The 27,105-nt window shown below is 40.7% G+C and overlaps 1 protein-coding gene across 5 annotated transcripts in view; it reads right to left on the minus strand.

The window, feature by feature from the left end:
* UNK (unk zinc finger) overlaps positions 1–27,105 on the minus strand; it is a 43,259-nt gene that overhangs the window by 11,089 nt on the left and 5,065 nt on the right. For 4 of the 5 annotated variants that reach the window (XM_049811417.1, XM_049811419.1, XM_049811415.1 and 1 more), the window contains exons 2-10: positions 13,243–13,452; positions 11,398–11,574; positions 10,824–10,954; positions 10,557–10,692; positions 8,867–8,984; positions 7,787–7,871; positions 5,753–5,895; positions 4,395–4,442; positions 3,343–3,543 (exon numbers count right to left, since the gene is read on the minus strand). In XM_049811417.1, the coding sequence (XP_049667374.1) occupies positions 3,343–3,543; positions 4,395–4,442; positions 5,753–5,895; positions 7,787–7,871; positions 8,867–8,984; positions 10,557–10,692; positions 10,824–10,954; positions 11,398–11,574; positions 13,243–13,452 (1,249 nt within the window). The remainder of the gene's footprint in view (positions 1–3,342; positions 3,544–4,394; positions 4,443–5,752; positions 5,896–7,786; positions 7,872–8,866; positions 8,985–10,556; positions 10,693–10,823; positions 10,955–11,397; positions 11,575–13,242; positions 13,453–27,105) is intronic. The other variant, XM_049811416.1, reaches the window with a different exon arrangement.

Below are 27,105 nucleotides of genomic sequence, written 5' to 3' on the forward strand. Positions count from 1 at the left end.
TTGTTTACTCACTCTCCAACTCCCCAGTCCGAATCAGAGACATATTCCAGGCACAAAATCTGCTCAATCTTTTTTTTTAATCGCAAATACAGGCAGTCACCATCTCTACAGGGGAGATTCAGGCATGATGTACAACAGCAGTGCATGAGATGCCACACTGACTTGAAGTGATACGTCTTGACTTTTTGGCTTAAACAGTCTTATGAAAAAGATAAATGATTGCTGGAGAGGGATGACATAATCAGACAGGCGAAAGAGCAGCAGCAGAATTCATCACTTGGTTTTACTTAATTAAATCATTTTCTCTGCTCAGCTGTACGCCTATGGCCAGATGGGAAGGTCAAAGCCTGGCAAACAGGCAGCTGAGATATGGACGCAAAGATCCTTCTGTGGTAGATACCATTCTCTCACACTTCCCTAAACAACATACAGTGTGTTTACATACAGCAAAACTACCACTGAACCAATCAGGCTTGTTTTCCTTTGTGTGCAGTAGATGCATTACGTTAGTGCATCTGTGTGTGTCTGATAACACGCCTGCTACATTATCCAACACATCCCTACCCTGTTTGACACTCATCTGAACACAAGATGTGCTATCAACAGACATCAGGAGCTAAAGTGAAGGCACATACGCAACCATTCCCCCCCCACTGAGAGGCTTCCTGCCAATGTAGCTAGCTGGTTCTGGTGCAGTTAAGTCTTACTGGAAGGTTTTTTTTCTTCAAGGAGGAGAAAAAGTGAACAAATTTCTAAGCTAGTCCCAATTCCCACTGCCTTGAATTCATGTAACACCAGTGAAAAATGGAGCAAACTGACCATCACCTCCAAGCCAGCCTCCTTTAGCTATGAATAATGTTAAAAAGGGCATACATCAAGACAGAAATTCAAAGGGCAGGCTGAAATTCTCCAGCTCACTCTGTTGCAGTCAGGGAAGAAAACAGGGGACATAATTTACAAGTGAAACTGAATGTTTTCTGACCAGCATGGAACAAACCCACTGTACTGCGTGTCAGGACTTAGGAACAGCTCCTGGTCATGACACTCAAGTCCTTCCAGTGCAGCCAGCATTTTTCCAGCTTGCCAAATCTTTCGGGACTCAGGAAAAGTATTTTTAGCTTTAACTGCTGGCTCAGCCTTACCACAAACTATGTGGAACCTATTAACACAGGAGGTGCATTTTTCATTCTAATAAGATAGAAACTATTTGTACTAGTTCTACAGAGGAAAAATGACAAGCCTATTGCAGAGCTGAGCCAGAGTGTCTCTTAAGTCTTCAAATATGACTGCACAAAGGTAAACGCCTAATTATTAGTCTAATTTACAGGGTATATGAGAATCTCTGGTGCCCACTGCAGCCAACGGGAATTACATAGGATTTTTAAGAGTATGTAATTATAGATTAAAAGAAAATTAAATCAGGACACTTATGAGACACCTAATTTTGTCTGTAGAAGCCTAGCGTAAGGCAACTGTGATTACTTCCATCTATATCTTAATAGCTATTTATTCCAGTCATTTAACACAGGTTTTTGCTTAATTAAAGCCACATAAGTAAGAAGCTACCTGAATACAGTATCTTTGTAACACAGCCTGGACTTCAGACACAAATGCTCATCATCCGGCCTTCCTTTTAAGAGTCCTATTCATCCTCCATCCCCTTTCCCCTGGCTTAGGCTTGCTGCCCATTTTCTCCAAAGCAGGGCCTCCCTGGCAACCTGCCTCTGCTGGCAGGAAACAGGGGTTCTCTCAGTCCTTCAGCTTTGGGTTCACTCCTCCTTTGCAGCAGAGGCAACAGAGAACGAGCACATGTTTTTTCTTTTGTTTCTAAACAACTGCTACAAGCTGCTGTGCCCGCAAGAAGTGCCAGGATCACAGCATGGTCTGCTCTCTACCCCCAAAGACGCGTTGCATCAATTTGCAATTTCCTAAGCCACATCCACATTAAGCAAGACAATGGAAGCATTTATAAGAAAGAGCACATGCATATAGCTTAATCTGTATTTGTCACTAAATCATTTTAATTAGACTAAACAGTGTTCAAGACTTGTCCTACTGCAAAGTTTGGTCATATTTTCCCAAAGTTGTAAAAATAAATAAAACCCACAGAGTCTGCTTCTAAGTCCAACTACTTTATGCAAGATCTTGTCTGGATGGGATATTTCCACTGTTTTCTCACAGCAGTGCAATACTAATGAAGCAGTATAAGCTTATTAAGGCTAGCTTCTTTAATATTACAGACAAGAGTTAAAACGTAGCCAGGTTGAAAGCAGCACTTCTTGTCATCTGTTTTCAAGCAACGTAGACCAAGTATTTTTATTCCTTTTTTTTATTTATTTCTTTTCTTTTTTTTTTTTTAAAGAATTTGCAGGAAATATTTTTGCAGGCACCTCTTCATAAAAGTAGCTATTTCTTCCCCTAAATTGAGATGTTGTTCTATTACATTTACAAACCCAGTGAGGAATAAAAACTGAGACCCAAGCTCTGGGTTGGACTCAGCTGACTTGAAAGGGATGGTGCAGAGAACCTATTAATTGCAACATCAAGAAAGGAAATTCATAGCAAGAAGTTGACTGTGGAAAAGCTCATGTGTGGCAGAAGAGATGGAAGAGACTGCTCTAGGCTTAGGGAGCAGTCTGAATAAGGCATGACACCAAGAAGGAGAAGACTGAGGAAGCAGCAAGGCAAGACTGGGATATCCAAAAGGGATAAGAGGGAGTGTCATTAGAGATGTGGGTTGGGTAAGATTGCAGAGGGTTCTTCAAATGAGAATGAGGAATTCAAATTTAATACAGAAGCCACAGGAGAGAGTCAAGGATCAGAATGATAAAGCCAGAGAAGCAAGAGATAACTAACATGACATTTTTAATACACCAGAGAAATGAATGGTGAAAACAGAGGACAAACCAAGTCACGGAGATCAAGGTAAGAGTTCGGAGTGAGAACAGAGAAGGAAGGATGAGTTTCCATGAGACAATACAGCAAGAGAAACAGCAACTTCTGGCAAGGACCTAAATAAGGAAAAAGAAAGAGCAAAAGTGATATGTGGGAAGCTAGTCAGGGTCAACACAGGACAGAAGTTGTGAGGGATTAGGAAAACAAGCAGCAGCTCGACTTCTACAAACTGAGCGTGTGATGGCAGCTAGGCAGACAAGAACAGATGTAAGATGGAAGAGACTGGAAGGGAGGCTGAAAACAACAGCAGAGATCTGAGAACTGCTAATGAGAATAGTGCTTTCTCATTTCTGTTCCTTGAAAAATAAAAATACATTCGAGCTAGACTGGGCAATTTCTCATTCTTCCTCATCCCCCCAACTCTTCCAGCCAATATTCCCTACTAACCTGGCATTTGAAACTCTTCAAATACTCGGCCCCCACCTGATCTTCTCGCTCAAACCCCGGTGCTTTCTTGTAGCTGCCGGCTGCTGTTACTGAGTCTGGAGGAAAACCAATGGTCTCCAAGCTGTGTGGCTTTCCAATGGCACCAGGAGGAGACCCACATATATTAGATGGGCTTCCGAGACTGCTGTTCCTACAAAGAATCTAACAGAAGGAACAAGTGTCAGGAAAGTACAGCTAGCCAGTAGTAAAAACTCGAAGAGGAGAGAGGCATCCCAGTCTGACAGTCAACACAAGCATACAAGCTTCCAGTGAACAGTAATTAAAAACTAGGAAAAAGCTCCAGTAGATACTGGATTTATAGTCCCACAATTATGGTTTTATTGTCATTACTTCGTACTGGAGTGCAGTCTTCTAAAAAACAAACTACATATCTAGTGACGTTTATTCTTTTTGAGGCCTCAGATGTGACTGATCAAGTTTCCAAACCTGACCAAAACTCTCTTCACTTTACTTAGGCCACAGTGGATCCTGTCTGCACTCTGAGTAGTAGTGTGAAGCCCAGAAAGGTGCTATGGCAGTCAGAACAACCAACCATATCTGAGCTACGTGTAATACTGTATCTTTTGCTTTCCAGTTGGAAATCTGAAAGTTTTAATGCAGGCACAAGCCAAGTATCAACAGCTGCATTAAAAAACCCAAGGATTTCCAACAGTTCCATTCTTTAGACTAATACCAGGGATCACAATCACATGCAACAAGGCTAGTTTTGCACTGTAGATGAAGCCACAGACAGCAGCAAAGGAGATTAACATGAGTTTTAGAGAAAGTGCCTACCTGGATCAATGCAGATACCCCATTTCTCTATTTGCCAGCACTGGCAAGCATGACTGTGCTTCAGACATCATTTAGACAGCTACTGCTACCACAGGTTCAAATGTGGCACAGTCTGGGCTGGGATTAGAAAGAAGGAACATCCTACAATGTTTTGATTTTATTTTTATACAGACATTCTGCTGTCCATGCTTCCCTACAGTCGCAAAGATACTACTCACTGTGGTGGAGGTGGGGCTAGTTGGCAGAGTTCCTGATTTATTCCACACCTACAGTACAAATACAAAACAGAACAGGCCATGTGAGGCTGGCTGCTAGAGGGACCTTTTTCTCTGATTAATTCATCATGTAAAATGATCACCAGCAAAGCCATATTTGTTTGCAAGCTACATGCAGATGCCCTGTGGAGTGATGAAGTCACAGAAAGACATGTGTTGCTGTTTGGCATACATCCAAGGATTAGGAAAGACTGTTTAAAAGACTAAGAGCTTGAGATAGAAAAGACCTAAATGGTCTATTAAGTGGAAGATACCTTCAATTTCACTGCAGTTTCCAGAGAATTTAGATGATACATTCATAAGATGAAAGGGGTTTGTTTTTTACTGCTTTCCACAGTGTTAGTGAAAGAAAAATATTATGTCCAGACTTCTCAAGATCTGTTTGGAATTCTAGCTGCAATCAAATTCAGGAGAACTATGAACTATTAGGTTGGCTTTGGCACTAATAAAATAAAACTAGCAGCTTCTCTTTTCAAAGAGGGGGAATAAGATCAAACAGAGGTCCTAAATGAGTTCACCTCATTCTGACCAGTTTCATATGAGTTAAACTCATGTCATTTTACCTTCTTGAAACCTCGACCAACCACTTGAAAAGGTTGCACACCTTATCAACAGTAGTGCAAACAAGACAGACTTAATGGACAAAAAAAATCTCAGCAAAAATGAAGTGGTCTAGCATTCCATGGTCATCTTATATGTCTGTGTGTATCTCTTCAGCATTTAAAGATCTCCCTTCTTGTATGTTCAACTAAAAATAAAGTACTACCAACAATTTGGGGCATTTCTCAAACATATTCCAGAGTTTAACTATCTCCAGAAGTAGGAGAGGGAGGGAATCAAGGATATCCTACAATGCAACACACAATATGCACAGGCTAAGCCTCTGAGATTACATATGTAAACAAACTCGATTGTAGTTATGTACTTTAGACGTTATTGGCTCACAGCCTTTAATGAGAGTACTTGGAAACTAAGCCCAATATGTACCTCCAGACAGGAAGGAGTTGGACTTCATGTGCGGATGTATTCCACTTTCTTGAAAGTACATCAACAAACTCTGCACAGAAGGGAAGGCTTAGAAATTTTATAGATGAGAGGACGATACTAAAGACACTGAATTGTATGTTCCAAGCAGATAGATCCCCTCTGAAAAGTGTGGAGCTGAGATCTAAAAGAAAAATGCTATATCCTTTGGGCTTTTGGATAACTAAGATTTCTCTTCTTGGGAGAAAGAAGTACAGTGACACAGAGAAACCCAAATTTATAAAATATAGACAAGGCTTCTCCACAGTTCTACATACATTGCTAAGGTCTGGGGCATGTGGACTGGAAGGGCTGACTGGAACAGAATCACCAGCTGCCGATGGCATATACATCACAGGGCCTGTCTGTGTCGGGCTAGACACAGCCGAGGATTGCTGTAAGTCTTCACTGAGCGCAGGCTCTGGAAGAAATAAAAGCACACATAATGTTACTCAAAGCTGTACAATTGCAACAGACCACAAGACATTTAGGAACAAGAACACCTAGATATTCTTGAGAAGAAGTATTCCACAAGCCCCTACTTGCAAGTATAGAAGCAAGAAGAAACCTTATCTGGCAAACAGCTACTACTTATCTAATATTCCTTACATTGTTACTGTCATCACTTGTACACTGTGCTGCTCTTTAGTCCATTTAACACTGCTCCAAAATTATCTTCCCTGCATGAACTGCGTGTTATTCATTCAGCTGTCTTGAACTAAGCAGAGCTTCCTTCATTGCTAGGCACAAAGTTGATGGGTGCATTATAATCAGCTGAGGGAGATAAGTTTCCATCTGCGCTCAGTACAAACCATTATAAAAAAAAAAGTAACGTACATAGAAAGGCATACACAAAAAGAAAGTGTCACTGGCTTGAAAGGTAAAGTGGAGATGCTGTAGACTTGTAGTATTTACATCTAACACAACTCAGCATCTTTACAAAAACCATATAACTGACACTATGCCTGTATCGCAATATCTTTAAAGTATTAGTTTCAACACATTTCTTGCTAATAATCAGCAAAACTCATGCTAAGAGCAGATAGGATAAACCGTCTCCTGTTATTTTAATTGAATTAGGCCCTCAGTGTTCAGCTTGCTAAGAAAGGAGTAAAAGCTACAATTCTGTACAACAGCACAAGAAGTAATCCCATTGGAATGGCCTAACTGCCACAGAATGTTACTCTGGCTTTAAAGCAGTATAGTATCAAGTGCAGTAACCTTGTTAGGAATAAGGCATCTCCTAAACAAAAATATTATGTTATACACAAGGGAGTTTGCTAAACACTGTTTTTTTATCAAGATTTCATTCTCTCTTCAGCTTGTTGGATCATACTGTATAGTTGCATTACTATGTTTTGGGCCACTACAGCCCACAGCTCTAGCTATAACTACTACTTGTTGACAAGGCTTCCTATAAAAGGAACTGCATAACCGGTAGAGAATTTACTCTCACCATTCCTTGACAAAGGCAGCAGTTACTAATTCTACCATTTACAAAGGATAATCAAATATCAAAGAGACTTGCTCAAGGTCATGTAGTGACCAGTATCAGAGCCAGTCCATTGAATTCCGAGTAACCTGCTCTAATTGCTGCAAATTCAACAGTGAGACTGGAATACAGAAACCAAGTAGGAGCCATGGGACCAGGAGCTAACCATTTATCTATGAATGTTAGTACCCACCTGAATATAGAACTTCCACAACCAAAACAGCATCACTAGTTTACATTTGATGAAAGTGAGGATTGAAATAATGCCCCATAAATCAGGGAGCTATTGAGAAAAAGACAATCTGAGGAAAAGCGGATAAAAAAGCTGCATATTTTTCTTCTCCAACCTGACTTAAAGAATCAAACTCTAAGTAAAACTTCTTAAATAGTAAAATAGTATTTAATTTTTAAAACTGATCAATATATTATCTAAAATTAGCAATTTTATCCTCAGCTTTTTAAAATACAAAACTTCACAATTTAGCTAGGTACAGTTCATCCATGTATAGAAGAGAAGCAGCTTTCTCTGTTTCCATCCTCCTACACTGAGCAAGCAAGAGGGAACAGAGGGAGATACTTCAAGAGACAGTGCAGTTGAGAGCTAAGGGCTGAGTCCTACAGACCACCTACTGCCTTCAGCTCTGCCAACACCTCCCACACTAGCACGTTTTTACAGGAATTATCAAAATTAATACTTTGGTTTTGAATATCCTTCACAGAAGCTCTAGTTTAGCAGCCCTATATTTTACACTATCTATTTTGGCCAGAACCTCTCCATAGCTCAAATATCGATGAAAGACGAGAGAAGCAGCCCACGTACGTTCTACATGTGCAAAGGCACAGAAGGGTCCTCGGGGACAGCTGCCAGACTGCTGCATATCATTGCATTTGGTGGATTTGTAGATCTAAGGATGGGGAAAAAAAAACAAAAGAACAAAAAAACCAGACATGAATAGGAAAAAAACAGTGACCGGCAGCCCAGGTACAAAAGTACTACGGAGAGACTCGACAGCAAGAGAGGAACACAGATAAGAGGCGCAAAGGCCAGCAGAGTTCAGGGTGACCATTTCAGTGCTTTGCTTCCAAGTAAGGAAAACCTGCTATAGTTATGGAAACACCAGAATATGCTCATCACAGCTAGAGCTCACCCAAAGATCAACCCATCACACATCAGCTCACCCAAAGGTCACCATTTGCCATAAAGTCCCTCACTCTCACCGGAAGCTCCCTGGATATTACAAATAGTAAAAGGTAGAAAACAGTTGACAGATGACAGCACAGAAAGTTACAGCCACGTGTTTGCAAGGAAAATAACAAACCATTGACAATGATTGTAGGAAATGGATTATTCCCCTTCCCCCCAGTTTGACAGGTGGTGACAATGGTTACTTTGCTGATACAGGCTCAACAAAGCTTTTCAACACTGTAACATGAAGCAGACTAGGACAAGGTCTTAATTACAATTTCTGTAAGGATATTGGAATACTCTGGGCATGCTCACAACTAAAAGCTTGGTGGTTTTTAGCAGCAGTTCACGGTTATCTATGGTTTAGTGCATTCATCATTAACCAAGAATTTTTCCTCAAGGAAACAGATGCTGTATGCTTACCAGCAAACTTACATCATGCTTTCAAAAGGACTCCCATACCCGAGACTGCTCTTACACTTGGGTTTTCCCCTACCTTTCTTACCTCCTCCCATACAGTCTACCTAATGAAAAGGGACCCCTGTAAAGCAGCTGATTTTCAGCTTACTTCCAACATGCAGTTTCTCTATAGCCTAGGACCACACTGCAAGCAGCCCACATACTCTCCCAGCTGGCACACTAATTTACTTCACAGGACTGGAATGCTTTTGCTTTTCTAGTCAGCTACCAAATGGAGTGAGCAGGTTACTGTACCTCTGGATGGAACTGCTGTTCTGTGCGAGTGTGGCAGTATTGGCATGAGTCTCCATTTTCACACTTACTGGGATCTCCCCACTCATCTCCATGTTTCACACTGGGACATGGCGAAGATCTGTGTAAATAAGGTGGCAGGAGAATGCATCAGACTCACAAACATGCTTCAAGCTTTTCTTCCTCCATCAGGAGGCAGGTTTGCCTGCCCACCCTCAGCTGTACAATCTGTTTGGCTGGCTGCTGCTTTCCCAGCCCCCACCCTGCTGCTATTGCATCTTCTTCCCCTTCCAATTTCCCAATGAAAGAAACATGGCTTAACTCCCCATCTGAAACCGAATACAACCTGAACCAACATAACTTAACAATATTAGCAGCTGATGTGATTAGTGTCAGAAATGCTGGGTCTGGTTTCTGTTTTGGAACTGTACATTCATAGAAAGTTAATAAGTTAATTGGCTAATCCTAAAACACATAATACCCTTACAGTGGTATGTTACCAGGGTTATAGTATGGCCATGTGGAAAAGGGGCTGAGTCAGGTCACTGGGGAAAAGGCAAGTCCATTTTTTTTCTCCCAGCCAGGAACAGTTCTTTTTCCCAGTTCTGAATTTTTGTCGTGACCTACTTCCTTTGCTCTTCATGGTCTTAACCATTCCCTCAAACAACAGCAGAGGGAAGCAGACAGCAGCAGCAGCAGCAGCCGCCTGCATGAAAGGCAGCCACATCAGCTGGGGGTGGGGAAAGCAACACAGAAGTGAGTGGAGATCAGGAGGGGAGAAGGTTTCACCTCTTCCCTTCCCAAAGGGCCCAGGCAGGGGCAGAAAGCACATAGCTGCTGCCTGAATACTGGCTTAGTGTTTCTGTTTCTCCTGAAAGTGTTGGGATTAATGTTCCTTTGATTTTTATTTGTTTAAATACGGGACTTCGGTGCCAATTCAAAAATTTCTGTGAATGTTGGGGGTGGGGAAGGGAAGCAAGAACATCCATGGTATTTTCTCTCCTGGCTTTCTGGTCTGCTCTTATGTTTTTCAAAAAGGAACTAAGGAAAAGCCCCACTGAGACCACAACAAAAGCTCTGTTGTGTTGGAGGAAATGAGGGCCTATAACTTGGATGAAACGTGTTCAGGGAGACACTGCATGCTGAAAAATCCAGTGACAGCTGAGTGATGAGAACACCCTGGTGCCTCAAAAGCACAGTCTTTAGCAGTTGGTTAGGAATGCATGTCCAGCTACAGTACTGGTCACACCGTGCCTCACGATTCCCATCACCAGGCACACACAACAAGCAGCTTGATGATTCTGAATCCTTTACCATGAAAACACTGTTGTGTGAGTTTGTTTCTAGATGGGGATTAAAACTTTCTTTTGTTTTCTTTTTCCTGCACTGCTTTCTAAAGCAGGAGTTTATATGGCAAGGGCAAGCCAGACACAGGTTCTGTTTGCTATAAAAATCAGAGTTGTAACATGATTTAGCAACAGTCATTTATCAGAGTTCCTATATACGGGAAAACTCCTTGTTTAATTTGTTACCCTTCTCCTAGGCAGAAATAACAGTCCATCACATCTGTCAGTACAGGCCTTGGAGACACACTAAAAAGCTATCTAGTGGACAAAATCCTAGATCCTTTGTTATACATTTCTACTACATCTCACCACTCAGCTGGGAAATACAATATCCAGGACTGCGGTACCTGTATTTGTGTTTTCTTGGGCTTCTTCTTCTGTCTTTGCTATTGTGGTAGTAGGGACAGGCATAACCCTGGCGACAGAGACGGGGGGGTTTCTTACATTGTTCTGTCTTGTAATTTCCCAACACATATGTTGTATCTGCAAAAGAAGCAACCAGTTAGTGGGAGATAGATCATGATCTATATTTACTATACAACAGCTTTTGACAGGAGCAGGCACTCCACAAACACCAGATTTTTCCAGCCCCACAGACCCTAAGTGACACTCACCTTGCCACCTTGGCTCCTCACTGAGTATTTTCTCTATCATAGCATGGCTGGCAGCAACTGCAGACTGACCCTCTATGCCACCTTCTGATGTAGTCTGACCATTCTGCAAAGCCTCCATTGCCTGAAGCTCCCTTTGTGGACAGAGTTAAATGAACATACAGACTGAGCAGATGAAGAGATAGACAAATGCGTATAAAAACTGACATACTGGAGCATCTTAACAACTCCTAAGCAGGTGCATTTCATTCATGCATTTTTTTTGTCAGAACATCTTTAGTTGAACAGCAACTGCATTACATGTTCTTCATTCCCTGGGAATTCCAGATGCGTTATTTTGAGGCCCTCCCCCCCAGTCTGACTCCAAACCACAGCACAACTCGTTTAAACTGTGGTCCCTTCCCCCATTTCCAGTATCCTCCACGGAGATTTTGTAGATTTGTCTTATTAGGAACACACATATCATCACCCCAACCCTAAGCAATTCATGCTGAAGTAGTACTGTCCTTCAATCATCTGACTTTTCATTTGGGTAGAGAAATTACCTTTTTCATTTACAGCCCCAACCTCTACTAACCTGATGTCATACACTGGAGAGCGTAGGTCATGGGGCCCATGAGCAAACGCGCAGTGGACTCCATTCTTCGTGCAGTTTCCCTTGGAGTCTGTCTCATGAATACAGATTCCAGTTTTGTAGTAGCGCAAGTGATACCTTCTCTCTGTGTCTCCAGTAGTTCTATGCAAGAAGGGACATCTAAGGTACAGAAGGAGGAGAAGAACAAAGTTTAGTCACACAGGTGACTCAACACTACCAGAAGACATATTGCCGATACAGGATGCTGCAGTTAACACCTTTGCTAACTCTGCCCCTTCTCTTATACTGCACCTTCCAACACTACACGGAACCCCTAAACCTGTCGCTACTCAGTATATAACAGTTTCCCTCCCAAAAAGACGACTGGATTATTAAGCCAGCAGCAGCTTACTATTCTAGTTTAGTGACTGCCAGGGATCTGTAAGAGAGCAAGGACACTGTCAAGGTGTTCTGATATACTAGCCATGATTGAAGGGACATCACATGGCACATACAATTTCCTCAGCAGCCCATCTAGACTTCACGCTGCTACTGTTTCCTGCTGATGTACTCCTACAGGGCTGTGACAGTCTATCTATAGCCAGATGCATCCTTTATGCAGAGCACAGGACAAGAAAGGAGAATTACAACACTACCATTTTAACTTATGTTTTGTTTCCCCTCTTCGGCAGAAAAAGAATAATCTACACTGAGAACTAAAAAAAGAACAAAGATGGAACAGGTGAAGTTTAGATATTGCAGCATCAAGCTAAAAATCAGCAGAGTTCCGAGATGGCAACAGTTTTCATTCAGAGTTTGAGTGAGATATGAACCAGTGATCTAGAAGCCAAAGCCCCCACATATCCTATTTCCAGTCCTTTCCAGTTCTTTTCTAACAATGAAGAAAGTATTGAAACTGACGCTTCAGGCTGGGGGATTATTCCATCCTGCTGTAGTCACAAGTTCTTTACTTAATCGGGTAGTAAATAAAAAAAATTGTTTTCCCGATAAATAGCATTTTTCTGTGTGTTTATACTGGCACCGCGAAAGGGAACTGAAATTCCATCTTTCTATAGCATCTCTATATAAAACACTCCCTATATTTGACCACAGTTTGGCTACACTATTTATTCTTCCATATCTGTCATGTGGCTAAAATTATATTACTGGGTTAACCCTTTAATTGCTGGTGTCTGCCACATGCACAGCAGAAACACTTGCATCTCTGCTCCAGTTAAACTTACCACAGTCACAGGGAGAGAAGGCACAGTAAGACAAACTCTTCCTCATGTTGCCTTATTCTGGGTACCTGTCATTTCCCCACTGGCTTCTTAAAAGTTTAGGAAGACAAAATAAACTGGCAAGTAACTGATACAGTTTAAAAAGCTGGGGATAGATAATTCAGGGGGCAGACTAGACAACAAAGCTCCTCCTCTTTCTTCAATCTGTTAAAAACTAAGCTACCCTGCTAGTGAGCAAGAGCTATTATTTGACAGGCAGGGACTTTCTGAGCAAGAGCTATTATTTGACAGGCAGGGACTTTCTGAGCCCATTCGTCTGTGAGCTGTTTTTCCCACCTCAACTTTTCTGAAGATGCCAAGGCTCATGAGGACAGTGAACGATGCAAGAGGCGAATTCCCATCTAAGTGACCCATAGTATCATCTCTGCAGCAGGCCTGGAGCACATGGGTTGCTATTACAGTTTTTACATCTGTTCTCATGTTACGTATGTTACAAAGCTGCTTTACTGCTGACTTGCCTCATCTCTACAAGAACTGGCTGTAATCATCACCTGGACTGATCCCAAAAGCCTAAATGCCTGAAAAGCAGGGTGCAGTCTTTACTTACTCATCTCCTTCTGGGCAGATTCCTGTGGTCTCGTCATACTTGGTACAGTAAATGTCAGGGCTGTAGTTAAATGTACCGTCCCGGCGGCGGATAGATCTGCGACGACGCTGGTTGACAAAGTGCCAGTGGAAGCAAGTGTAGGGCCGGTGCTGAGTGCACTTGTGCTGCACGAAAAGAGGACACTGCTCCGTGCGGAACTCCTTCAGGTAACTGCAGGCAGAAATCCAACAGCAGGAGATTAGGACCAGGATGCTGGTCAGAGGCAAATATCCAATCACCCTGCAGAGTCCAGGCCAAACTGAGCCGCATCCATCACAGAGATGCCTGCTGTCCTTCCCACACCCTCCCCTGCTTTCACTCTTAATAATGGAGGCTGGAAGCTGCTGGTTGTCTGCAATGGGAAGATATCAGTTACCAGGCCAGTTAACACAAACATGAATGCTAACAATAGCTGAAATAGTTTTCTATTGTGCCTTTGCATATCATTTTGAAGAGGCTTTTTAAGAGCTTAGAAAATAGTTTGTGAGAAAATAGAACTCTTAAGTACCTTTCTATCCATTTCTATCTCTAAATCTGTGACCTATCAGGGCAAAAGGAGGTTTCCTTCCTATATGTTCAGTTCAAAAAAAAAAAAAAAAAAAAAAAAACACACTTCCTTGTAGCCATGTTTAAACCTTCAAGTTACTGAGAAAGGTTTTTAAAAGACTCTTTCACACCTCATCCTCTTGGTTTAACTTGGCTTCTTCAGTGCATGACTGATTATGAAATTAAAATTAATCAATTTCTCTCTTGCAATCTGGTGAATTCAGGACTCAGTCTTGAAAAAGCAGGATAACTATCCTCAAAGTCCTGCACGTTTATGCTGTTTTAATTTTAATATGTAATTCTCTGAAAGTACGTGTCGTCTTTTACCCTGAGAACTAAAGAAGTCACAAGCTTTTATTTGTGACACTAATAACAGTCTCTAAACCCAGATTGTAGAGGATTACAAAATGGTTTAGATCAACATAATGATCTGACTGTGATCTGTGTGTAGGTGCTTACAAAATCCACACTGCCTGAAACCCACTAGCTGCCCTGTATTTATAGGGAACATATGAACAGTTCAAGTAGCTCAGACCCAAATCCCACCAGGTTCGGTCTCAGAGACACCTCCAAGAACACAGAAGGCCCAGAGCATTCTGGTCTCTTATGTTTGGAGGTCAGCGATTAAACAGCGAGTAACAAAATTTGTTGGTCAAAATAAAAGTGCTAGTATTCTGCTGGAACCAACAGGATGATATAACAGCAGATGTAGACTCATTTTAAACTGCATATGTACTCCAAGGCAACAAAACGGAGTATAGGAACTTGTCAAGTATTCATTCCCATATTGGACAATCTTTCTATCATGTTTCTAAATAAATAGAAAGATGTCTGATGCCCAAAGGTGTATTTACAGATAATATCATCATGCTAGATTCACTCTGAAAGCAACATCTGTAAATAAAGCCTCCTTTCCTCTTTACCCCTGGCTGAAGGGAAAAGCCTCAGGAAAATGCACAAACTCAAAGAGGTTTCATTTGTTTGCTATGAAGAGAGAATATCACTGACAAGAGCTTTCCTACATTGGATTTTGCAAGCATGAAAGGATAAAAGCTCTTCCTCCTCTTCAGCCTCCAAATACTCCAGACTTGCAGGTTCCACTGCTTTGGATCTGCGAACCTCAGGGCTGGAGAGTCTCTGCAGGGGGCTGTAAGCCCTTTTCAACCCAAGCCCATCTGTCCCCTGCAATCCAGCATGGCTGGAACAATATCTGCATTGGGGCCCAAGGCTTAACATCAGAAAAATAAACCACAGAGCCAGCGTGCAGAAACAGGTCTGTTTGGAGTAGGTGAGGGCTAACAACATCACTTTGTTCCCTTTTCACCATTCAGATGGAGATCCCTACTCCAACCACAGCAGCAATTCATCTGAAAACTGAATGCCACAATAAAATTAATCCATTCTTGAAAAGCTAAACTGTTGGACTACGTACAGTTGTAAAAGGTGGAATTCCACAGATTATTTTATCAGCACACTAGTAAGACTTAGAACAAAAGTGACTGTAACAACATTTAGGTTAGAAAATTAATTAAACTTAAGCAGCATGATACTTTGCCTGTCATCCACAGATACTACACAGTCACCAACCAGTCCCTTTTATCCATACATCTCCATGTACACCTTAGAGACATGAGATGTACATTACTCCCATTTTACATACCAAACTGCAAAACAGCTGGCTACGTGCCCTGGTCAGTATCGTACAGCAATCAGAGTTTGTGACAGAAACCAAGAACATTTAAACTCCTCCATCTTCACTGAAGTGAGTCATCCTGGGCTTAATTTGAAGAACAGCATCCTGAACCTCTTCAAGGCTCTGGAAACTAAGGGGAGATACCAGGCCTACACAACCTGGGTATCGAGTCCAGCACTCCAACTTCTAGTGATAGGCATGTAAAAACCACTGTTAAAAACCTAGAATTTAACAACTGCATGATCAACCCGGCTTAAACAGCTTCCCTTTAGCAAGAGAGTTTTAAAATGTACACACTGCCTAGGGATTTTGGTCTCTGGAGTGTCAATTGTTGCTGAAGAACATTTGAAAATTAATTGCATTTCATGATTGGCTAAACTCCCTGGAGAAACATTTATTATAATGTAAATGAAAGATAATTACATAAGTAAATGGTTCACCTGAAAAGTGTTTAACACCTAACTTGCTTCATCAGAAACTCATTCTTTAATGCTGTCTATTAAATAAATGATCTCTCACTCTTAATTTCAAAGTAGTCCTGCAAACAGGTACCATTGAGCTCCGTACAACACATTAACTGTGCATGATCACCTCTGCAATAGACCCAACAGAGGAAAAGGAGAGTTGTCACATTAAGTCAGTCATTTCAAGCCTTTCAATCACTGCTTTGGGTTTTTCTCTTTTTCAAGCCACTATAACATTTTAAATCACCCTCCTCTACAATAGCCTGAATGGTAAATTGCCTTACAGCCCTGTATTTTCTTGATTTGTGAAGTGAGTTTTGGCTCCTCTGGGAGTGCATGGACCACTCAACCAGCCACTTTGTATTAAAATATATGAAAGGCATCTAAACCACACGTGTTTTGGGAACATAGAAAGGATACACAGACCACACTACTGCAATGTGATGTCTCACAAAGCAGAAAGCTATTAATATTTCAGTAGCCTCTTTGCAAAGGCTCTAAACAAAAACACACAAAACACTATCATGACAGATCATTCTGGTGTCAATGGTCTCTATAAATTTTTTCCCCAGAACAGCTGAGAAAAGGAATTTTGGAACGACCCTTGAAACTGAAAACATGTTGATAACTGGTACACATTTCACAGCATGCCAGCCAAACGCTGTGTCTGTACAGGAAAAGGAAATCCAGCAATGATAACTTGCATTTCTCAACTCCTCTCTCAGGAAACTCTACAGCCCCCACATGAGAGGCATAAGAATTATTACCCCCATTTTATAAAGGAGTTACTTCTATATTTATCTAGAAAAAAACTCAAACCAAAACAACAAAAAAGGTGAAACTAATCAGTCTTGTATTGGTCTACTTTACATGCACTTTCTTTTGTATGTGTGTATATGTCATTTTCAAACCCATATAATTTTTTTAAAAATGGAAACCACGTAACACAGCCTTCTTCCGATACTACATTAACATCAACAGCAACAGCTGAATTCCTGGAGGAAATGTTATCATTTTTGAGTTCTACTAAACAAAGACAAATGCAATTCTAAACAAATAGGACAAGACTGGACAGAACAATGCAGATCAAAGTCTGCAGCCTGAATTGGACTTGTTGCCGAACAGAACGGCCACTACTGGAAATGAAAGCTTCTTTCACTAGGAAGACAAGAGGAGAGGTTCTTAGACTAGCTTTGGGAACTCCCAGAGACCGACAGGAGTGGCAAGTATTAGGAAAAAACCCAATGCTACATTGCTGAAATTCCACTTCCTCTGGGGTGGGATGTGGGAAGGGGCAGTGCAAGAATTTACACTAGTGGGGAAACTGCTAACTGTCTTTAATTGCCAATAGCAGCTCCACTCTCCAGGACAGGGCAGCAAGTGTTTACATCTGCAGCTAGTAATTGCAGCTTGTTCCCCCTCTGCCCTGGAGGAATTGAGCAGCCATCTGCTCTGGGAGCTGCATGAAAAAGCATGAGGGGAAAAGGAAAAAAAAAATAGCACTTCCAAACACTACCACCAAAAAAAAAAAATAAATTCCAGACCTAGAAAGGAGGAGGTAAAAAAAAGAGAAACCAAGAAGAAATGCTAACCTAGAAGCTTTAAACTCAAGAATTGCAGCCTTGTCCTGGTCACATTCATTGCCTCCTGCTGCAGAGATCTCTTGCTTTGCTGCAGCTTTACTGGTCTGGCTCTGTTCATACTCAGTGCACTCAAGCAGCTCAGCCTAGAGGATACCTGCATCCGTACTGCGTTCCAGGACTGCAAACTTCCTGCCAAAGTTGACACAAGTCACACATGCAGTGGCATGAGCTCAATTCAGGAAAATATGCTGGTAATGCACAAAGACAGCCGAGTTCTAAATTCCTCATGAAAGGCCTTACCCAAAGCTCCCTGAAATCACTGGAAGATGGACACTGACACCAAGAGAGAAGTGTCTGCTTTGTAACAGAGGAATCAAGAAGACTGGGGAGAGAAACAATACTGAGGAGCATGGAAATGAAAGGATTAAAACCAACTCTTGTTGCTCCCATAATGCAAAGCTAGGCCCTCCTTTGCTTGTGACACCCAAATAGCTTGCACTATTTGAAATTTTTACGTAGGCCCCAAGACAAGCTCCTCTCCTTTGCAGCCCTCCTTGCTCCACCCAGTCAGTCCCCTTTCTGCCAAAATTCCTCTCGGGCCCAAAGAGAGCACTGAGATTCATAAATAGGATCTGAAACTTCTGCAGCAGTACGACACCAGAGAGAAAACCATTAGATAATTATTTGGCTAATCCAGACTAAGACACTGTCTGTAAATGTAGGACAATAGTGAGATCCAACACCACTGTCATCTAGATTTCACATACATGTGAATGTGTGTTTACACCCATGAAACTATGCTACAGCACCCTTAGTAAAGGCCCGCATTGAGCGATTCGTACCAGTGCTGTTTATCTGGTGCTAGCCCAGTGTAAACTATGGACATCTTTTACACTAGCGGGCAGGACCCTTCTCAAAGCACTGGCCACTGTCAGCGGGGCTCCATCCCCGCAGCTGCTCCTTGGTCACAAGAAACTAACCCAGAGAAGGTAGCCCAGGCCATGTTCAGACAGCACAGGTTCTGGTCATTTCTGTAAAGTCCAGCCTGGTATGAACACTTTACCTAATTATTAGCACTGATATTAGGAATACTAGTTCAGGGCTGTATAAAGATTCTTAGTACTAGCCGCTGTCTAAAACAGCACATGGAGGCAAATCTAGTTAAGAAATCTACAAAGAAAGTGGTTTCAGGTTTTTTGTTTGTTTTTTTTTTTTTTTTTTTTAAACCAAGGCTTAAGTTCCTGATAAAATTTCAGATATCAGGAAGAAAATGCTCTTCTGCCATTACCATTTATTTTAGTCCTGTCTGCCTTCTCTCAGCAGAGGATCACACCAGCAAAGGTATTAATTTCATCAGCACAAAAGTACACGGGAATGCTGGGGACTTTTGCCAGCACTTTTATATCGGTCATGTCCTGCTGTTTCAGTCAGGACTGCATGAGGTCATAGACCTCTCTGTAAAGTTTCAGGTGGTCCCAGTTCACCTCACTTGTAGACAGACATCCTTCCTGAAAAATGCAGCCTGAATGACAGAGGTCACTGCTCTCAGGTGCTCATCAGCTTTCCTTTGCTGCAAGTTCCTATTGGCACTGATCTGTCCAGACAGCAGGATGGAGAAAGTTTTCCTAATTCAGTTTAGGGTAAAAAAAAGAAAAAAAAAGAAAGAAAGAAAAATCACCAGCTTAGCTTTCAAGTTTAATTTAGTGGTTTGAGCTAACACAGATAAAATTATCTGAAGTAAACCAGGGTGTGCTTACCCAACTGACTGCCTGCAAAGTAGGCAGCATTGCAAAACCCAGGAGAGAATATCTAACCATGGATATAGATGTTTCTAATTCAATAATTCTTATCTATTGAAAATATTTTCAAAACTGCTATTTTCTTCTTAAGCTCAAAGAGCCACCCCACCACAAGAGGAAAAGAGCTGTCCATATTTAATCAGCTCTCTAAATTCATTTCACCCTCATAAAATTTTATTGCAAAAGATGATATCAGACACACTTTAAGTAAGAAGCCCATGACTCAATTATTTTCTTTTACTGAACTGTGGTATTCCAATTGAAATGAGTCAGTGGTGCATGACAGAATCTACTTATTCCAACAGGATACTCAATAAAAATCCTGCTAATGCACCTTTCGTTTAACATATCATTACTGATAGAGAAACCCCATGATATGCAGTTCTGACATTGCTTAGGAGTTTTTGCTCTTAGGGCAAAGAAGATGTTCCAGAATAAAGGGGGGTGGGGGGTGGAGGAAATAATGGGGATTTAAAGAATAGTGTTGTTCCAAAATAATTCAGAGAACGGGTTTGATACCAGCATTCCCATGACATCTTAGAAAATGCTGTCATTTCAATGCAAAGCAAGCTTCCTGACAGGGAACATAGCCTTCGACTCTCAAGATTTCTTGGGATTTGGGAGAAAAAAGTCAAACAAACAATCTAACTTCATAGGAGTTGTAGTTCCTTGTTCCCAGGGGTGGACACAAGGCAACCAAATCCCTCAACCAACAGCTGCAGACTACTAACAGCCTCGTTTACAGCCTGCCTAAACCTCTGCACGGAAATGTTTAGCATCCTTCTAACAAGAGCAGTAGTTAAGACAAGTCTGTTTCAATAAACAATATTTTTTTTACTTACTTACTTTACTTACTTACTTTACTTACAATTTTTTTTTACTTTACTGGCAGATGTAACCTAATATTGAAACAGAGCCTCACACCAATCACTGCTGAATATCAAACAATAACAAACACTTTTAGCAGCAACCTTGAAGGTTTTCATCATGATTTCAGGCAAAGTTCTGACAGGTTTTACCAGGAATCTTTATCAGTTACTGTGGCTCACCATTATTGGATATTTCCCCATTTTCCATATTTAATGATATTTTTGTAAATAACCTCAAAGATCTGACCAAACCCTCACACTTCACACCAAGGCTTTTGCCTATGCCATGCATCACTTGACACAAAATGCAAACATCTCTTTCAGTACATCTCAACAATGATCACTCTATCTGCCTTTCCACAACCTCAACAGCCAGGTGCAGTTTTGTAAACCTTGAAAAGATTAGAAAGCATTTAAATCTCAAAGAAAAATATATGGATCACTTTATAAAAACAAAAGGCTGACTGTGAATGCGGGGAAGGAAAAAAGGATGAGGAAAAAGTTTCAGTAAGCTCACATCTGTCAAGAAGATAGACTTCACATGCCTCAGTGTTTTCTTTATCACCTAAATAAATTGAACCATCAACTGGAAAAAGGTCACACAGCAGACAGCACTGTGTGATTTTAAAGCTGTTAGATTTCCCCTTCTCCATTAGAGCTTGACAATAATGTCAGTCTAAGGGCAAATAAAGTGAGAGTTGTAGAGACTTATTACAGATGCATGGAGTTGGGCTTGTTTGGTTGTGGAGGTTTTTTTGGTTTAAGAGTTCACATAACTCGTTGTGTACCTTAGTGCACCTTAGATCAGAAAGACAACTGCTCACATCCATAGCCCACAGCTCCCCCACTTTTCGCTACAGAAATAGGTAGGCAGCAGTCAAGTTTTCCTTTTTCTAGGCATCTGATCAATTTAGCAAGTAAAGTTGAGCTGGATGCTTGCAAATAAATGCTAAAGGATAGTGTGTACTGCAGAAGCTTAAGTACAAACTGCTGGATTACAGAAAACTAAGGATAACACACCAACAAGTACAATAGTCATATTCAACAGTAACCTGATCGTTACTGTAACTCTATTTCTGGATTTCAAAGATCATGGGGTGGACAACAACGCAACTAATTCAATTCAGCCACAACAAAAGATCTATCTACTACCAATACGTTTTAGATAAGAACTTTGACTGCAAAAGTTCATGCTAAAAATGACACGTGTTGGCAACAATCAGAAATGATCAGGACATTTTTCAGTTAAAAGAAAAATGTCAGACACAAACAGTTGTGTCTTGTCTACACTGAAAACCTAAAGAAAAACAAAGAGAAACACTACAGCATGGTGCCAGCCCATCACAGGAAGACAGCCTCGCACCAGTTTCAGGCAAAACATTGGTTTCCACAGTTATAGCAAAAATGGCTCTGTTTTGAGAGAAATAACCATGTTGTAGCTAAGTAGCTCACCAGTGCTGTGTCTTGATGAGAAAAGAAAATCAAGGCTTTCAACTCAGAGTTAACTCAATAAAATGAACATTTATCACATTTGTGAACAGTCAAGACACAAGCTCCACTGAACTACAATTGCATTACAGTCTGCGGGTGTCAAGGAAAAGAGGTGCTTGTTCAGACTTCCCTCGAGCTGTGCATCCCTTAGGCTTGGCATACATCGAGTTGTGTCATTCAAACCCGACTAATAAAACACTTTGAGCCATTTTTTTGGCGGTGTGCTCTCTTTAAAAAGCATAAACTTGTTGCGTCAGTGGACCATGAAATGTATATGATCAAGCCATACCAATAAAATCCATTTTAAACACAAGTGTTTGTTTAAACAGAGCTTTCACCTTTTTTAATTAAAACAATCCAAGCACAGGCATATGCAAACACTTAACTGCACTACATTTCAGAGATGCTTCCTTAAAAGCCATTCAGCAAGATCCAGAACTCTGCATAAAGCCTTGAGTTTACATTCACATTTCCCCGAGTTTGATCTCTTTTTTCCCCAAATTAGTTGGCCATGAATGCGTGTTACTTGACATGACCTCAAAATTAACTAAGCATTGAGACAGTTCATGCAATGTTTTAAAAACACAGCCAATGTCTTCCCAAGTTTAAATGACATATTTTCAATTTGACACTGGTGGTTTATGTGAACAACACAGCTGTGCCTAAAGTACACCTCCCTGTTTTCAAACATGGACCACCCCCAATTGAGACAACCCTCATCACCCTGTGGGTTGGTTTCTGCTCTACAAACTATTTCGCTGCCAGTAATTCTTCCCTACAGCACCTGTGTAAGTGCTGAGTCTATGAAAACAGGATCATTCTGAAATAATTATTTTTCAATAACATGTGGGTTGAGCCCAACTGTTTCAGTGAAAATATTGCCTCTTACCGCGTCCAGACAGCTGTACACTGTTGAAGATTATACCTGGTTTAATTGTCAGCACAGTATATCAACATGTGCTTAAATATGAGCAGTTAAATATTTTACTATTAATTACTTTGCAAAAACATCCATCCACAGACTTGTCTATTATGGTCATTTATTCAGCTTATATCCTAATAAATTTTCTATCTCCTATTAACTGGATTAGATAGGTGATGCTTCTTTATCCTAGCGTTAGTCTTTGTAGCCTCAGATACATGAGAATGTCTGCAGAAAGGCAGTGTTCAAATGGAGTTAACACATCAGGTTTGCTGTGCTAGACTACAATGAATTAAGGTCTGAATAATACACTGATGACCTGTGCTGTAAAAATTAAAGTCCCAGCTTCCAGTAAAGTTTTCCCACACTGTACTTCTCTCACCATCAATTCAATCACTAACAAAGCATACCGAGTGCTAGCAACTGTAGAAACGCTAGTGAAGGCTGGAAACAGGGCTGGGCCGTTTCAAAACTTGTGTTACTCACTCTGCTAGTTCCCCAAAACAAAACATCCCACATGCAAAAATTCGTAAAGTCTAATTCAGAAAAATGTTATTTCCATACATGCCATTACATAGCTCAGGGTTTCAGTTACAGATTTTTATGAGCATGTCTAGGTAGCTAACCTTTAACATCTTGTCTCACAAGAGGTGCTTCAGAAACAGAGCACAGTAGCCTGCCTTCTCGTAACCACACCAAGAACCCTCATGATTTAAAAAACAGCTCGTAGATCAATTGCAGCCCCATACTCACAACAGTTTTAGGACAGTATGTGAACTGTTTGAAGGTCTATACTTACACTGGACCAAAACCAGAAAACCAAAACCCTGCAAGAAATGACAGATCTATATAGTGCTCTCATCCAGACCAATCTACATTTGAAAATGAAATGGCATCTGCTTCTTCTCAGGTTAAATGCCAACCACATTTGCAGCAGCCTCTTTGGAAAAGGCTTACATTTGTGAACAGACATTTTCTGTTGTGAGTTTGAAACAAAATACGGTGATTATCTAACAAGCATGAACCTGCATCCCATAACATATGTGCCAGCACAAAGATAGAAGCCAACTCTTACTGGTTGATTTTGAAGAAATCAATGTTAGCCATTCAGTCGATTTTCTTTTCCATTCAACACTCAAATCAGACTTCATCCCTGCCTGCTACAGCCCAGTGGACTCTTTCGACACTCCATAAGGCAGGCACATCTCAGAATAAAAGTCCTATATACTCAGATAGGCTGGTCCAAAGAAGCACCATTACACAACCCTACACCAGACTGAGCTTCAAACAGGTAGGCTGACATGAAGATGTATACCAGCTCTCCCCCAAGGGAAAAGTAGTCAAATCCCAGGCTTCTCATTTTCCATTTTGACTAATCAATACATGAATAAATCTGGTGGCACTCTCAAGATATTTTAACTGTGCAAACAATATTATTATTTTTTGTTGCTGTAAAGCTGCACAATTGCCCTGAGGCATCTGCTGTTTTTATTTCGGCTATGATGGCAATATTCAAGTGCTATTAATGAAGTCTCACAGTCTATTGAAACTTAGAGGAGAAAAATCACCTCTGAGCATATTGGGTGTGGACCGACAGCTTCTTTTTGAACTGTGGTGACATGCTGAAGATGAAGGCTAACAAGTATAACAATACTGACTTTAATTAATTCAGATTTTTGCAGATATTCATCAGGTATAGTTTCAAGAGACTAATTCCCTTTCCATATGTGCATGACTGCTTATTAATCTAAAGAAATTCTAGGCATACAATGATAAAAAGCAATCCAACTTTAATTTCTTAACTGTAATTAACAGTGCCATCATTCTCAATAAGCCAGTACGCTCTACTAAAATGTATTTACAATTTTTGACCAACAGATAGCTAGGGATGAGCTAAGATTTTTTTCTTGTCTGACCACAAACTCAGTGTAAGCTCCTCTTCTGCCAGTGTTCGGACAACTATATTCAGTTAAACATCTCCGACTTCGAATAAGAGATAAGAGTCAGGCCAGTATCCAGCATCTCAGTAAGCTAGTCCTTTTATTGCCATCATTGTACTTTAGCACTTAAAATTGAAATATTTCTTTCAAAGAAAACCTAGAACTTTTCTTGTTGTAACAATAACCTTCTAAACCTGAATGAACGCTACGGCAGGTTGAAGGTGTGTGACTCAGAAGACAGCCTGCAACAAACCTAAGGGAAGAAATTGTTGGTATTCATTTTAAGAGAACATTCATTCCAACTGATATTTCAAATGTCAAACTGGTATTAACTGCATCAAGCACTGATCAAAATACACAAGACAGAGATTGCTGAGAAAATTATCACAAGCATCTAAATTGGCTGTCATCACTAGGTGGAGTTTGAGAAAGTACAAGCCTTTAGCATCTCCTAGAGTACCCTTCTGGTGAGGCTTTGTATTTTTGATTGCCCTGATACAAAAGACAAACTCTCTCTAAATAAAGTAGAGAAAAAAGGTAGCTAAGAAACTGCACTTCCTCTACAGCCTGCTGCCACATATCCATTCATTAATTTAGGACATTAGGGGATCTGCTGACTGGCTCTGTGCATAGCTTTCAGTAACAACTTTTTACCTGATTTGCAAGCGATCTGCTGAATGTTACAAAAAGTTTATAGAGTATATAAAGCCTTTATAAGATAGCAACCTCTGTGATTGTCTCCTCTTGTAGTCCACGATTTCATCAAGATTTACTTTAAGGAGTTTTTAAGGAGGAAACTAACACAATATTTAAAAAGCAACAACAATTGGACAAAAAAATTCTTAAAAAGTTCAGATGTAGGTCATTCCATTAGGCGAAGTGATGGACCAGGTAACTTCTCACCATCTCTTTCAGCCCCGTCTCTTGTGCTTTCAAAAAGATTTATGAAGTTTTTAGAAAGCAAGAAGAAAAAGTTAACAGAAGGAACAAAACACCACCTCAGCGTCCTCTGAAAAATGAACATAGCTCTTAGGGTCCTGACAAGCTGGTTCTCATGAGCTTCAATGCAGCAATTTAAGACATGATTGCTCCAGCTCTTTATTTTGCTCCTCTCTCAGAAATTACAGCTCCTTATGACAGGGTTAACAGAAGGGAATGTGTGCCTGCTCTCTGGCTGCCCCAGTTCACAGCCTGGTATATTAATACAGTCTACCAGTGACAGTTAGCTCATGCTAATATGCTACACAATAAGCATGATTAACTGATGTACTGACACATTCCCTCCTGCCACGTTGTTACAGGGGCAGTAACATCCAGTGAACAGCTAGGCAGCAATGCTGTAATGCACTGCAGGAAGATTTTCTAGAGGACATTGGTCAGACCCTTTGTAATGAGAAGGCTGCACATTTCAGCTGCTCACAGAAATTAGAAAAACCTTATTCTGGTGGAAAGAACAGTTCTAGAGAAAAATCAAATACTGAATTCCAACAGAATTTTACTTAAAATATAGCCACAAAATATAAAAAATATTAGACAATAGGTAAACCTACAGAATGAGAAAAAGTGATATAATGGGAAACTCTAAGCTCTGAGGTTTTCTAAAAGAATTATCAATGTTAATTTTGCCTCCCATGCCACACAAAATTATTCTATATGCTAATGTAAACAATGTATAAACATTATCATAGTACTTTATTTTAAAATAAAAAACTGAAAGAACCATTTTCCAAGTTGGAACAATTCTGCATGACTGAATCCCTCTCCTCTTCCACAGAGTTTCTGATTTTTGAAATACCAAGCCTTGCCAGATGATAACTAATTCTGAAAATGTCAAAGCAGTACATGAAGCTTTTCACTCTGCAGAATATCTACATGCCACCTATAGAGCAGTTACCTATATGTGAATTACCTGCCACTTTTGATATCCAAAAGTACTCACTTAAGTGTAAATGTAGCAAGGAAACCACAGCTCCAGTCTCACTGCAACACAAGGGAGAAATACCTTATTGCCTCAACACATGCATTCATCAGCAGGACAGCGCAGTCCTGCACAGAGCCTGTACTGATGGGGCCAAACTGCCCACTAGCCCGTCTCTCAAGCTGCAGTCTTTCAACACTCATCCTTTGAAGAACCAAAAAATCTAAAGTGTCATTTTTCAGTGTATGTATTTGGTGGTAAGCACATACTGTGAAGGCAGCACATACTATGAAGGCAGCTCTTCCTGTTCACACTCCACTACTTTATACATCCAACTTCCTGTAACTATTCACACTTCCTAATAACAGTTCGCAGTGGACTTGTATTCAGTGAAGTTTACACAGCCTTAAAAAAGAGCAATAATAACCAGCTTGTACTTCCCTGATAAGCTGACATTTACAGGTAATGATGTAGCAGGCTGCTCGTAAGTCCCCAGGTTAGAAGTACTGACTTATTCTGTGCTTTCCTAACTATCTCCAAGGGTATTACCAAACCTGAAACCTAAAAATGCATGGGGGTTTTTTCCCCCGCTGTTGCTG

This window comes from Accipiter gentilis, chromosome 10, assembly GCF_929443795.1.
Source record: "Accipiter gentilis chromosome 10, bAccGen1.1, whole genome shotgun sequence".
NCBI lineage: Eukaryota > Metazoa > Chordata > Aves > Accipitriformes > Accipitridae > Astur > Astur gentilis.